General features: G+C 41.4%; 1 protein-coding gene across 6 annotated transcripts in view; it reads right to left on the bottom strand.

The window, feature by feature from the left end:
- The window catches only part of KCNT2 (potassium sodium-activated channel subfamily T member 2), a 366,405-nt gene that overhangs the window by 168,385 nt on the left and 182,181 nt on the right, over nucleotides 1-15,839 (bottom strand). For all 6 annotated transcript variants that reach the window (XR_008307289.1, XM_053250672.1, XM_053250674.1 and 3 more), the window contains exons 6-10: nucleotides 13,796-13,844; nucleotides 10,533-10,592; nucleotides 8,938-9,012; nucleotides 6,577-6,660; nucleotides 2,943-3,037 (exon numbers count right to left, since the gene is read on the bottom strand). Coding sequence is in view for 5 of the 6 variants with exons in the window: in XM_053250672.1 (XP_053106647.1) it covers nucleotides 2,943-3,037; nucleotides 6,577-6,660; nucleotides 8,938-9,012; nucleotides 10,533-10,592; nucleotides 13,796-13,844 (363 nt within the window). In the remaining variant the exon portion in view is untranslated. The remainder of the gene's footprint in view (nucleotides 1-2,942; nucleotides 3,038-6,576; nucleotides 6,661-8,937; nucleotides 9,013-10,532; nucleotides 10,593-13,795; nucleotides 13,845-15,839) is intronic.

Genomic DNA, 15,839 nt, shown 5'->3' with positions numbered 1-15,839 from the left:
GTGGGAGGCACTGTTTTGCAGTGGTTCCACTCTTACCTCACAGGCAGATTCCAGATGGTGTCTCTTGGAGACTGCTGTTCTTCAAAATTGAACTTTCATATGGTGTCCCTCAGGGTTCCATATTGTCTCCAATGTCCCTGTTTCTTGGGATGAATGACCTCAAAATGGCGGTACATATGCTGGTAATCTCTAGGCTGAATTACTGCAATGTGCTCTATGTGGGGCTGCCTTTGTACGTAGTCCGGAAACTGCAGTTGGTCCAGAATGCGGCAGCCAGGTTGTTCTCTGGGTCATCGAGGAGAGACCATATTACTCCTGTGTTGAAACAACTATACTGGCTGCCGATACACTTCCGGGCAAAATACAGGGTATTGGTTATTACCTATAAAGCCCTAAACAGCTTAAACCCCGGATATTTAAGAGTCCGCCTTCTTCTCTCGCCTGTTAAGACCATATGGAGAGGTTCGTCTGCGGTTGCCGCCAACTCGTATGACAGCTACTCAGGAACAGGCCTTCTCTGTTGCTGCCCTTGGACTTTGGAATATGCTCCATATAGATTGCTCCTTTTTAGATTGTGAGCCCTTTGGGGACAGGGTATTATTTCTCTGTGTAATACCATCTTATTTAGGTATTATTTCTCTGTGTAAACTGCCTTGAGCCATATTTGGAAGGGCAGTATAGAAACTGAATTATTATTATTATTATTATTTCTTGTTTACACAGTCAGACAGGTGTTATTGACTGGTATTATTATTATTATTATTATTATTATTATTATTGAAATAAGAGCATCCCTATCTCTGGCAACCTTTAAAAAGGCACTGAAGAGACACATTTATTCACCCAGGCTTTTTATCAGATTTATAGTTTTAATATTTTTAAAACTAAAAATTGTGTGAGTTTATCTCTTGAAGGGGTTGCGCTTCCCTTGAGAGAGATGTTTCATGATCTGGGTGTCCTTCTGGACTCGTGGCTCCTGCTTGAACAGCAAGTGGCATGGGGTGCCTTTGCCCAGCTTCGGCTGGTTCGCCAGTTACAGCCATTTCTCAACCAGCAGGCCCTGGCAACAGTAACTCATGCCTTTGTTACCTCTCATTTGGATTACTGTAATGTGCTCTACCTAGGGTTGTCTTTGAAAATTATTTGGAAGCTTCAATTAGTACAAAATGCAGTGGCCTGCCTCCTTATGGGTAGCCGTAGATGTGATAGTGTTATACCTCTATTACGGTTGCTGCACTGGTTGCCTGTTTGCTTCCGGGTCCGATTCAAAGTGATGGTTCTCACCTACAAAACCATTTTGGGCTTAGCACCTGTATATCTCCGGGGTCGCCTCTCTTGGCCGGTTGTATCCTGGCCTGTGAGGTCTTCTCAGCTGGCCCTCCTTCGTGTCCCAGGCCCTAGTGTAGTGCGTGGTGCCTGGGCCCGTAGGAGGGCCTTCTCTGTCACCACCCCTCTTCTTTGGAATACTCTTCCCCCCACCCTGATTCTTTCAGCCCCCTCTCTGGCTGCCTTTAAGGCCTTTCTTAAGACCCACCTGTTTTGCCAGGCATTTGTCCTTTAATATTAATAATTATTATTATTATTAATTAAATTAATTGTTATTGGTATTGTTGTTCACCATCTAGAGTCCTTTGAGGAGGCGGTATATAAGAACATTTTAATAAATAGATAAATATTTTTAATACTGGGTATAAACTAACTGCTAACTGGGCAAAGAGGCACCTTTTACCGTGGTGATTCTCTTTATTTAGCAGGGGGAGAGTAACTGGCCCTATCCACCCCTAGCACAGTACTTCCAGTGACTGTTGCTGGTGTGTGTCTTATGTTTCTTTTTAGAATGTGAGCCCTTTGGGGACAGGGAGCCATCTTATTTGTTATTTCTCTTTGTAAACCGCCCTGAGCCATTTTTGGAAGGGCGGTATCAAAATTGAATTATTATTATTATTATTATTATTATTATTATTATTATTATTATTATTATAAATGATTTTAATGTTTACATGATTTTAATTGTAAACCGCCCAGAGATGCAAGTTTGGGGCCATATAGAAATAGGTTATATAAAATAAAAAATATAAATAAATATTCCGCTAAGAGTCCTTGTGATAGTAAAAAACACGTTCAGTTCACTAAGAACAATTCCCATGACTGGTTTCAAATTTATACAATTTTGGATGGATGTTTGTTTTTTCTTTTTCCACTTTTCTTTTTCATTTTACCTCTCATGACCTTTGTCATGTTCAGATGATTGTGGGTATTAATTTGGGTTTGTTTTGTTTTTCCCTTTCCATTATTCTCTTAATTATTGCATGTATATTTTATGGCATCACTGATTATTGTTATCCCACATTTTCTGAATTTAGCTTCCTCCTTGGCAAGGTATTGGACAGTTGTGGTTATGGGGTAAACAGGCAGGTGTTTGTGGAGTGGGATGAGGCAAAGGGGGGAATTTACTGGTTTCTGATTATTGTATTTCAGCGTTTCTGACTGTATTTCAAAGTTTCTGATTATTGATTTTATATATCATAATAACAACAGTTAATTAAAACAAAGCATGCTGTATGTAATAAATGTTTTTTGCTTGGAACAGTGACTGACATACTTTGCAGCATCCCACAGGTGTTGACAGCAGTGCCAGAGCTGCTACATGCACTTAATAGCAGCATTTACACAGTTTCACAAGAGCACTGCTGCACGGATGCCGAAACTGTGCACATGCAATTGCACTATGGCTTAGCCATTATTTCTAATGACCACACCATTGAGCAACTATGTTTGCACAATACTGCTCTTTCACAACTGTGTGAACGCTCCTGGTTCTCACCAGCAGTATTATGCAACTCCCATGGTGCTGACAGTGCCTGCAGGATGCTATGCAATAGGTCATCCAGTATAACTCAGGAATTACTGTCATAGCAATAATATCACCAGATATTACTTACCATGTAAAGATAAGACATAGTAGTGTAGATATCAAAATCAGAACTTGGTTGAACATTGCAGATTGTGTGCGTTGAATGGCTCTATGCAGATCATTCTAGATTAAAAGAAAATGAAAGTATGTACAGATATGCTTTGTAAAGGATACGAGTCGATTAGTTATTACAAATAATAATCTATGCAACATTGGATGTGTGAGCATACAGAACAAAATCCTAACTAAGGAAGAGGATGCAACCCAGGATAACATGCCTGTGTTGTAGTGAGCTTTCTTAGCTGCACAGTGTGTGAGTGTGTGTGGGTGGGTGGGCCTATCCCTGTTTCCTCTGGAAATTACCCGTGCCACCAAAAATATGTCCCTGTGGGTCACACAGCCCCCAGGGAAATATTTTCAGGTGGCACTGGGCATTTCCAAAGGAAGCAGGAATCAGAGAAATGCACCCCACTGCCACGATGTATCAGTTATATCTAGTAAAACGCATTCATGGGTGCTTTCCAGAGTATGAGCTTAAGCATGGGAGGAAGTGGTATAGATCACACGACTTAGTACGATTGTATTCGAAGTGCAAATAAAAGGAAATTAGACTAGTAATGCATAGTTCAGAGTAAAGTTGGTGCCGTTCATATTCCCATTTGTTATGAATTTGGGTCTTTACGTTATTTCCAAGCAGAGACTGTTTGTATGTCATGCTCTCCTCCTGCCCCATAGTAGGCCAATGGGGTTGCAGAGGGGAATGAGGGGCCCACCTGCTCATTTCCATTCATGCACTCACCTTTGGGCAGGTAGCAAAGGATGACATGCACCTGCAACCGTGGCAGAGGGCCAGCTTCCTCCCCCACCCTTTTGGAACCAGTTTTGGAACCAGTTCCCCCACTCAAAATATATTTTATTGGTGAATTTGCACAAGATGGCCTTCAGGGGGAGCAGCCTGCTGTTTCTTCTGTCAGCCTTGTGCAAGCTTTGCAATTCTATTGCCTTCTGTTGTGCGCAAAACCACTTTTATTTATTTATTTATTTATTTATTTAGAAAGGCTCGTTTAAAAAGGCTGGGCTGCATTTACCTTCCTTCCCCTCCGCCTCTTCGGCTGTTGGCATCGCTGATCTTCTGGGCTAATTTTAGGATGTGATGTTGCTGTTCCTGAGGTTTGCTGTAGTCCCCTCCCTAATTTCCCTTGCTAGTGTTTTCCCCCTGCTCCCCCTGCTCCACAAATGGTTCAGGATTCAAGATCTGCCCAGATTTCTTAGTCTCTAACACTCTTGCTCCCCCTGCCCCCTGATCATTTTATGCTGCGATAGAATATTTTTTTAAAAAAATAGTAATGAGCACCATCCTTCCCAAATGCATGTATTTTTTAATGCAATGCACTGATGAACGGTGTATGTGTGTAGAGAGGGAAAAGCAAGCCTCCCATCAGTGGCTTCTCCCAGTCTTTTGCCATGCATCTCTTCTGATCTGAGGTGGGGGATGTGCTATTTCCACCACCACTATCCCAGCTTCTCTTCTTGCAGACACCAAATCAATGCAGCTTCTTGGGTTCAATTGTAGCATCGGTTCATCGAAGGAGGCAGGCAGCAATGCAGGCTCATGAGTCCCCTACCATGTAAACTTGGATGCCTTCACACACAGTCTCATTTGCAACCCCATTGGCCAAAAATGGGGCAGGATGAGGGCAGGGATACTTCGTTCTATCAGCGTGAATTGCACCCCCCATCCCCCCAATGGCTACATGAAAAATCCAGAGGCTCCCAACAAACGGTTTTCAACATGAGGAAAATCTTCCTACGGATATAATCTACTCTAAACCTGAAACGTCAAGATAAAACCCGAATACAGGCTCTGGCTATTAGGGATGTGCATGGAACTGGGCGGGGGTGGCTCAGAGGCTGTGGGGGGGGGGGCTTCTTTCAGGGCGGGGGAGGGTGCACTTACCCTTCCCACTGCTCTCCCCCTACACACACTCCAATTTTCTAAAGTCCCTCAGGGCAGCAGAGTGCCTCCCTGCCACCCCATTGCCCCCATTTACCAGAACTATCTGGAAGCAGCCGATGCACCAGTGTGCGCTGGCACAGGCGCATGCACTTCGGCGTGCGTGTCGAGCATGATGTGCGCACTACCATGCCGGCGTGCGCAGGTGCATCAGGCTACTTCCAGATAGTTCCAGTAAATGGGGGCAATGGGGCTGCAGGGAGGTATGTTGCCGCCCCGCGGAACTTTAGAAAACTCGAGCACCAGTGGGTGGAAAGCAGTGGGAGGGGTAAGTGCACCCTCCCCCACCCTTAAAGCAGCACTTCTGCCTTCGAACTGACAGAACTGGCTGCCATTCGAACAGGATCGGAGGCCTATGAAGGGCCTCCGAACTGGTTCCATGCACATCCCTAATGGCTATGCGAATGGCCCCTTGCTGTTCCCATGTGTAAGTTGGTTAATCCCTCGCTCATACAAATGCACGCCAAATCTATATGCAGCGAAGCAAGTGTATGTTGCTGTCCGGAAAGGACCCTGGTCACCATCACCATTGAGCTTTCGCAATAGTGATCTTTATTGTGCTCATCCTTACAGCTCCTGTTATAATCACTATTATCGTCATATAATAGATGGAGAACTGAAGCTAGAAAATCCACAATTTAACCCCTTGAACCCTTGGGGAAAAGTTAGAAGTATCAGACTGAAGTGGTTCTACAGCCTAAAATGCACTGCAATTGCACAGATAGACAATATATTGAAGCTGCCTTATACTGAGTTATTCTGAGTCATACCATTGGTTCACATAGGTCTGTATTGTCTATACTGATCAACAGTGACTCTCCAGGGTTTCAGGCAGAGATATTTCCGAGCACTACCTGGGAGATGCCATGGATTGAACCTGGCACCTTCTGCATGCAAAGCACATGCTCTACCATTCCGCTACGGCCCCTTCCCAATGTCTAAGACTTGTTATATAGTACTTGAAACTTGTAAAATATTCAAGGAGTGGAACCAAGAAGTCTAATTAACAGCACCATTATTCCAGTAGTGGTCTTTCTATGGCATATGTTTAAGCCCGCACTTAAATTTGCCAGTTGGCTGCAAGCTCCAACGCCTAAAGAAATAACTGTAGCACAGCTGCTATTTGGACATGTCCCCATATTATGCGTTTTTCAGAGTCTATATATGAGGGTGGCATGAGAGCCAAGTATAATTGGTATTTGCTAAGGTGGAGCTAAAGGAATTCACAGTTCTGAAATCTGAATGGCTTTCTAGCTGTTTGACGCCAGAAAAATAAGAATCAACAAGCAAAGGGATTAATGCTGGACCAATGGTTTCATAACGAACACAGACAATGCCTTTGGATTCTTGAGAACAGAAACTAACTAAACTATAGGGAGGTAAAACAGAAGGTTTGAAATGCCAACCATAAAACAACTTTGACATTTGAATGGCAATTCAAAAAGCAATTAAACTGACATATTTGAATTTCAGCCAAATTACTCCCACTGACTTTCAGTGGTTACACAGGTTTGAATTTTAGCATCATGGTTTAAGAGGACAGAAGATCAAACTTTTGTGCCATTTTTGATGCATTGACACATATAGGGAAGAGCTTTGTTTGTTTGGTTATAAATAAATTATCATCTGATTACTTTGCTATACTTACAATCATATTTTCCAAAGCATGCTTGGCAAGCCAACAATTTAAAAATACTGGAATAAATAAGTTTCTTAATGTGGGCCAGAAAATCTGAAAGGAAACAGAGAAGTACCTTAAATGTATCCTCTAAAATATCTCTGTCAGTAAAACAGAATCAAGTGTAGAGCAAAAAAACTTTTTAAAAAATGGATTCATTTTAAAAGATCAAATTCCAAGTCTCATTGCTTCTCTCAGCTAGGCAATGACACTGGCAAGAAAAATTTAACAGAGCAGGAATAGTTCTGTGGCATTTCAACTACTCTTTTTTCATCCCAATCCGTACCTCTGATTAAGGCTGCAATACTAAACATGACTGACATCCAGACTAATATAGCAATAGCACCATGAACAAAATTGGGTGCACACAAGGAGGTCATGTAACTGCATGGATGCTCAAAGTTGCTCAGTCCACTTGAACAACAAAGATAGAACAGGGGCTGAAATAGAGACTAATGTTGTGCTAGTGCAACATGTTAAGTACACTTAAGACGTTAGCAGAGTTGCACAAAATTGTGGTGCTCCGGGATGTTGCTGTCCTAGCAACCACCTTCTCTGTGACATATACAGTACAAAGCTACCCAATGCATTGTGCGACATGTTGCGCAACACATTGCACAAGTGCATCCTGCTGCACCAGCAGAATACTAGTCTGGGACACATGACCTCAACTTAACACGACATCCTTGTGTTATGCCATGTTTGCATAAGCATCGTGTTAAGTCTTGGTGTCATCCACTAGCGGAGAAGCAAGTTTCACTGAACTAAATGGGACTTACTTCTGAACAAATTTGCTTAGGATCAGATTGCTTGTGGCATAAAGATTGCAGCCTCTATCTTTATTTTCGAGGGTAGTTTGTTTGCTTGTCTTGGGATGATGATTTGTTGTTTTGGAATATGAAAAACATTTTCATAGTTCCAGTCACTGGTGAAATTTGTCCACCTGCCTCCCCACCACAGATTCATGCAATACATATAGCAACTATGGCCATCTACCATTATAGTTACCTACAGTACTTGCCTCTTGAACAATTAATCAATTAAGTTTAAATTAATAGGCATCTTATCAAAACCACCATATAAGTACTTGTTTGGGGTAATGAAGGAAGTGTGAGACAGTATTATTATGTATTAGGCACCTTAGACACTAAGAACTGTCTAAGGTGCCTTACAAATAATAATGCTATTATCTCATACTTTCTTCATGTTTTCTTCAATAATTAAAAGAATAAACCCTTGTGCTTTGCAATCTAAACTTACAAGGTAATAAACGTAAGCTATCATTCACTGTAGGAAAGAAAAGCAATTTTTAATAAGACATGAATAAGCAAACATACCAGATCCAAAATAACTTAAAAACAAAGACCCACCAAGCAAAGTTTGCTCTTACCAATTTAATCAAGCAAAACATTAGTTGATTAATCCAATTCAAGCTTGAAGTCTTAACAGCAACCATTACGGAAGTGTCATTACTTCGTTTAGTTTAGTTTAGTTTTTGATTTATTATTTAAAATATTTCTATACCACCCAAAACATGCATCTCTGGGTGGTTTACTATTAAAATTTGTTTTAACTTCATTAAGTGTCAAAAGTATGAACATATGAAATAGCCTTAAACCGAGTCGGAACATTGGTCCATCTAGCTCAGTACTGCCTACATCAGTGATCTTCACCACTTTGGCAGAACAAAAACCACACACCTTCAATGCAAGAGACATTTCTTACTGTGTTAACCTCTGCACAGTACTGTGCTTTCCTCAATGCTAGGAGCGCCCTTAAGAGAAAATTGAGCCCTCTCTGGAGAGCTCTACTGGAAAAGCCCTGGGACGGGCTACAATTCCCAGCACTCCATGCATGCCTTCCAAGATGGGGCAGGGGCTCAAGAGTGCTCTGATTCCCTTAAGGGGCCCTACCAGTACTGGGCAAAGTGCACCACTGCACTGTGGGAATGGTCACCTCCACATGGTGCCTGAGGGACTGTGCAGAGCATTCTGCTTTAGCCAAAGCTTCACAAAAGCCCAACAAACAGTCAGGGAGCTGCACTTAGGGTTGATGTGGGCCACCACTGACCCCTGGGCCTTACAATGAAGAACATTGGTCCACAATGGCTGGCAGTGGTTCTCCAGGATTTCAGGCAGGAGTCTTTCCAAGCTCTACCTGGAGATGCCAGGACTTGAACCTGGGACTTTCTGCTTGCAAGCAGATGCTTAACTGCTGTGCTACATTTGCTTTCCCAAGTTATTTCTTATACAGTACTGCAAAATAATTAATAATCAGTCAACTCAAATGGTCTGTCACTCTCACTATAGAGGAACATGGAAAATGACTTACTGTAATGATGAAAGGAATAGCATTGATAATTTCCAACAGGAAGGGAATGCGCAAAACCTGCTCCCATATGTTGCCCTTTTAAGAAAAGTAAAGGGACAACACCAACAATCAGCAGTTAATTTTCACTCAAATATTGCGACAAAGTAGGTGACACAGTGCAAAATCTATGGCAACACACTGTACTTACTGAAATATTCCAATCTCTTATTAAACAAAATAACATATTTTAGTGGTTCATATCAGTCAAAGGTCAAACTAATATTAGTGACATTTCACACATTATGAAAATATCAGGTGGACCTGTATCCTGTGGAGTACCCATAATGTGAGAGAGCTGCATGTTTCTGGATTACATGTAAACTACTTATTTGGATTACAGTGTTTCAGATATTATGGTGAACACTCTGAGCACACATAGTGTGCTTACTAATTTCTGGTGAAATGGCCCTCAGTCAGTTGTGAATCCTGACAGAGGTGGATTGAAGGTTTTTTGGGTTTTTTTTAAGTGATCACCACACTAGATCTGTGCACCCATGCTCTTAAAACAAACAAAATAAAAACTACCTTCAGATATTAACCTTTTAAACAAGCGACCACTCCAATAAGTAATTACCTTGTCCGATTGCCCATGAGAATGTAATCTTCGAATATGCAACACAAAATACTTGATACTCTATCAAACGTTTACTGGGAAGGTGGGGTGAGGATGGACTTGACAGTTCATAGTCAATGAGGCAATGTAGCATAAAGACATAACTAGTTTTCACCTCCTGATCAGTTGTTCGATGTGGCTAGGTTTTGCTACATTGTTTGTATTATACGCTCTAGTCTTATGTAATGTTTTTGTTGTACTGTCTGATCTACGATCGTAACAAAGTTTATCTATCTATCAGTTGTTTGAACCAAGATAAAGGTTTCTCCAAGAAGTTGAAATTCTAGGATGGGAACTTTTGGAGTCACCAACTTGGAGTCACCTGGAGTTTTGGAGTCACCAACTTAGTCAAATCGACTTATTTATTTATTTATTTATTTTATTTAATCGATTTCTATACCGCCCTTCCAAAAATGGCTCAGGGCAGTTTACACAGAGAAATAATAAATAAATAAATAAGATGGATCCCTGTCCCCAAAGGGCTCACAATCTAAAAAGAAACATAAGATAGACACCAGCAACAGTCACTGGAGGTACTGTGCTGAGAGTGGATAGGGCCATTTACTCTCCCCCTGATAAATAAAGAGAATCACCAGGTGCCTCTTGGCCAAGTTAGCAGGGGTAGTCGATTTGCACAATATATTAAAATGATGTGATATAATTTGTGCACTCTGAACTAAATTACTTTTAGAAGCACGGAATGTAATGCAGGAGCACAAAATTTAGCCCAGAAGTCAGGAAGCCTTCCTCAGCATGAGCACTTTTTATACATCAACAAGAAATTTGAACTCTTAAGATCACCATTGCTCATGGCAACCACAAAATGCAAGCAATAGGCTCTTTGAAAACATCCTCTTCTTGAACTAAGAGAAACACAGCTTCCCACATAAAAGTGCAACAATACGAACTATGGATTTGGGAGAAAATTGCCACAATGACTTACTTTATAGCTGAGATAGCTCAGGAGCATGGTTTCAAATAAACTTATCAAAGCCACCGATACCTAAAGAAATGACATTTGTGTGAAATTGCATTATAATAACTGAGGACTAAGCAAACATGAAACAGAATTACTTAAGACACTAAACTACCCAAAGTAGTTGAACTATGAGTAGAGAAGTCCTCCAAGTATTCAGTAGCTGAACTCCAGTCTTTAATCTCTTCACTGGGGCCTCGTCTCATAAAACGGCTGCACCCAAAGCACCCAGGAAGTTGTCTCTGCAAAGTGGCAACTCTAGCTAGTCAGCTATTTCACATTCATCTTAGTTTTATTACATTATTATCCCATCCTTCCTCCAAGAAGCTAAGGGTGGTATCCCAGTTTTCCATATGGATTGACCAACACTGTGTAGGTCACCACCATGCTAACACTATCCACAAGAAAACTATGTCAGCTTTAGTATTAGTACTAGACAGTGAGCTGATATTCTAAACGAATGTATGCATAAAACTGTCTTGTTGCATCTGATCAAGATCTATGTAGTCCAGCACTTCCGGTTGGACGGCCAAGGACTGCTGGTTGGACGGCTGGGGACTTCCGGTTGGACGGCTGAAGAGGCTGCATGCTTCCCGACAGGGGAGACCAGGTCTTGGTGATGTCTGATTTTCCACTTATACTGTGCAAATATTGACCATGCAGTGGCTTATTTTTCTGCTCAGTTCTTGACGTTCTTTCTTGCAGGCCTGCTTTCTTTCATTGGTGTTGAATAGTTGAATAAATAAGTTGAATAGTTGAATAAATAATAAATAGTTGAATAATAGTTTGAATAAAACGGCATTCGGGTTTTGAGGTGAAGTATTATTGTTATTATTATTAATTTGATTTCTATACTGCCCTACCAAAAATGGCTCAGGGCAGTTTACACCGAGAAATAATACATAAATAAAATGGATCCCTGTCCCCAAAGGGCTCACAATCTAAAATGAAACATAAGATAGTCACCAGCAACAGTCACTGAAGGTACTGTACTGGCAGTGTATAGGGCCAGTTACTCTCCCCCTGCTAAATAAAGAGAATCACCACACCTTTTTGCCAAGTTAGCAGGGGTTGCCTCGTTCCCAAGTTAGCAATGACTCTTCATATAGAGCAGTGATTTTAAAAAAAATAATGGCCTCCATATGGTGATTTTACGTTAGGAAGCAGCTAACCCTAGGCATACACAGATTTTACCAGGGAATCTGTCGAATTTACTGTCTTGAACAACACCATTGGGATTCTGTTTTATAGATTATGTGCATCCTTTGCCAGGCATTGGTACTGCACAGCATCCATTATCTTCTACAGGGCTTATGCAACCCTCGGGAATAGATTTATACAAATGAAAAGAACTTTTGGAAGGAGGGCAGAGAGACAAAAATCACTGTCCGGTTGCCCTCCGTGCCCAGCCCACAGTGCAAAGAAGCCTTCAGTTCAGGAATGCTGGAGGCTTCTTGCAGACCTCCTATTGCTGGAGGGCTGCAGAGAACGTTGGCTGGTAAGAATGGAGTAAAAGAAATTTTAGCCACTGATTATACTACTTTCTACTATCACTTTAAAGGCTTTTGAAAGATGTCTTCCCTAGACGGGCATGCAATCTATTCCCTTGATGCCGCACACATGTATTAACAGCTGCCTACAACAGCAAAAAAAAGATTGCAACAATTTGCAGTAAACGACAGCTGGAAAAGTTAATGCTCATATCTTTCACTTAATCGCACCAGATTAAAATGAGTTCATAGCCACACACTTGATATGTGTGATATTTAAACATGAAGACCTAAAGAGCATATCCTAGCGAACAGTAACTTGTCTGTGTATCATGTGTTCTCAAACTCAAACGTCATTGGTTTATACATTAGGCTGTTTTCAAAGTCCTAAAATAAAAATAAAAAATTGCTCCGCTTAATTTGCCTCACTCACTTCAAACTAGTATACCCCCTGCCAATTTCAAACAGCTATAAAAGGAATGAAAAAACTTAAAATAACTGCATGCATTCAATAATGACAGGATATCATAAAAGCTCATATTTGCAGAAGCATAGCACCAAGTCTGGAATTTTGAATATGATTAGCTGGAGAATTTCTAATATTAAACAAATGTTCCCAGCTAATGAAAACCCAACTTCCTGAACAATTGCACAATCAAGATTCAGCACAGATATCAGGAGTTGTAAGGCTGTAAATACAATAGCAGCTTCAGGAAATTGTTCAAATGCCTCCAAATAAATACAAGTTTATATTGAAGGCAATCACATGCTGCTTCAGCCAGTTGCTTGCCATGAATAAATGGGTTTTTTTTATGACAAAGATCTTATTCTAATTGCCTCAGCATTCACTGTACAGTACTCATAAGCCCACAAAATGTCATGGGAAGGTGTGTGTTTTGTGGTGAGAAGTGGACTCCAACATAAGTGGCTTCTGTGGCTAGAGTTCACCAGAATCATAGAAGCTGCCACTGCTAAGCAAACAAGGTGAAGACATTTTAGTTAGCTATACTTAAGTTCTGTTAAAATCAGGGACATATTAATTCAACTAATTATCCCACTAATTTAATTTAAGTGCAACTTAAGTGCAGCTCCATTGTACATCACTGTTAATAGTAAAAGCCATACTATTAAGCATTTGTTCATCTTAGTATTTGCAGACCAAATCCAAATAATCATAGATCTTTAGATTTATTTTTTCAGCCTTCGCAGGTTTTCTAAGACCCCTAAGGGTGCTCATTTTACCAACTGGTGTCATGTAGAAAGGTCTAAATCCCATTTATGGAATAATAAGAAACAAGGGACATAATTATACTAGATGGTTAAGCAAACTTGAGGGGAAAAAATCTATATTACAGCATGAAGAATAAAAAACAGCCAATGCTTGAACTTATAATTAAGCAAGATATTGATTTCATAAACAACATAAACCTTGTTAATTAAAAAATAGTTTCCTGGATACAGGAATGATGAACAACATTTACTTAGAAGAAACTTTAAAGGAACATTGCTGACCCCTCTCACCCGAGTGAAAGTGCTCTCTGTTTGTCTATGGATCCCAGCCTTAGTCTTTAAAAGGAAGTCTAAAAATAATATTGACTAGGCCTGTTTTCCAATTTTGAGTTTCTCAGCATTGACCTTTCTGCTTTTTCCTGTATTATTATTATTATTATTATTATTATTATTATTATTATTATTAAGCAACATCTGCAAGTGCTATATAAAATTGAATCCATACATTACCTGTAGTCCCCATAAAGGTAAACTTCTGTTCACCCAAATAATAGGTGACCTGTTAAATTAAAAAAATTATGAATGAATGATCAAAATGAATGCTTTCCCAAACAAATGCTTTTTGAAAGCCTGCTCTGAGGCCAGGTAGGCTACAGAAAATGCTGCCATAAGCAAAATGTTAAGAAAACTAGCATGACCCCTGCTCCATGGACATCCTAGCTGACAAACTAAAAGGATTTCTCTGTCCTTAAAAATGTTTTAAAGGCATTTAGGAAACTTTAAAAAGCAGCCTGCAGTGCAATCAGCTATCATGTAAGAGTTGTATGTGTTGCAACCTGGAAGACACTAGTTTAATTCCAATCCAGTCACAGACTTCCTGGGCTGAATGGCTTTCCCAAGGCTACACAACCCAGAACAGAGTGATTGGAAACGTGGTGGTTCAGACATAAAGCAGAACCATGGATTATTTTGTCTAACTGTGCTTAGTTTGTTTCTAGTCAACAAACCATGGTTTATTTCAGGCTGACAAACCACAATCAGAACTTAAGGTTGGTTTGCAAACCACTGTCTATCAGTGGCAGCTGGTGCCCATTGGGGCTGGTAGGGTGGAGGTCCAGAGTCAGGAATTACAAAGATAGCCGGGGCCTGGGTAACACCCAGCCGTTCCATGTGAATCCATGGCTAAGAACTCCAAAACAAACACAAGGTCTCCTTTATTGCTATTACAGCACAAGTGCATGCATGTTTACTCAGAAGTAAGTTCAAATGAGTTCAATGAGTCTTACACTCAAGCAAGTGTGCAAAGATTTCAACCTTAGTCCTCTTTTAGAGAAACAGCACACTGACACAGACAACACAGAGACAAGCACGCACACTTCTTATTCACATACACATACATAGTCCCCACCACTCTCTTGGGAAGAAAGAGGAACCCCAAGGGTATGAAGGAAATGATGCCCACCCATGTCACCCACCTTGGGAAGAGAGGGGAAAAAACCACTTACCAGGGCAAGAGAGGGGAGGGAGGAAATAACAGGGACAGACAGCAGCCCTTTCTGTTGGTTTGCTTTTCTCCCCCCCCCGCCCCCCGCTCCTGCCCCCGCCCCCATTGCTCACTATCTCCAATAAGACGGGGCAGATGCAAGATTTGAAAACAATATATGCCATTTTAAGGAGCCTAAGATGTCCCGTGAATGTCTGTTTCTCTTACCAATCAGTAAGTTGTAAGGTTTCCTATCCCTGTTCTTCTGTTTCTAAAGAACGTTTTGGAGGCAATAAAATCTGTCAGCAATGGCAAGAAGGAAGAGGGAAGGAAGAGAGATGAGGTGCCAGGCTTCCTTTGTTTCCCCTTCTGTTTCATTCACACACTCATCCTCTTCAGCCACACATGCACACATGGACTGTGTGAGAGGCATCCCAATCCTATGCATGTTTGTACAAAAGTAAGTCTTGTTTTCAATAGTAAGTCTTACTATTAATATTTTCAAAGGGATTACTCTCATGTAAGCATGCATAGGGCTGTGATGTCATGGGCATGCAACGTCCGTTGTCGAACTGTGCAGGCACGCAGTTTGGCTGGAGAGGTGTGCAGGACAGCCGGAGAGGCCGACAGCCACAGTGCCTGCCGCCGCCATGGGGGCCAAGATAAGAAGTGGTGGTGGGGAAGGGGTAGCAGCAGCAGTGGCATCGGGGATGGCCAACAGGAAGTAGGAGCAACGGTGGGGAGATGTTGGTTGGCCCGCCTCTTGCATCTGATATCAGATGCAGGGTGGGGCTTGGGCTGCTGTGGTGTGCACATGCTTTACACGTGTGATGGGGGGGCCCTTTTGTCCCCCAGTCCCCGGGGGTCTCGCTAGGCCCCTGGTGAGGAGCAAAGTTACTGCTATTGTAAATAGTGAAAAACCTCCCCTACAGTATGCACTAACTGGTTTCACATTATGTCTGGATTCACAAATCATCGATAAACCACAGTTAGATAAACCTCTGCCTCAAGAGGCTGATGCACTACAGCAATAGGAGTGAGAAATTAAGATCTCATGAAGGAGGAGTCCTG

Source organism: Hemicordylus capensis, chromosome 4, assembly GCF_027244095.1.
Source record: "Hemicordylus capensis ecotype Gifberg chromosome 4, rHemCap1.1.pri, whole genome shotgun sequence".
Taxonomy (NCBI): domain Eukaryota; kingdom Metazoa; phylum Chordata; class Lepidosauria; order Squamata; family Cordylidae; genus Hemicordylus; species Hemicordylus capensis.
The sequence above is the reverse complement of the archived record's forward strand: the minus strand, read 5'-3'. Positions and strand labels throughout refer to the sequence as shown.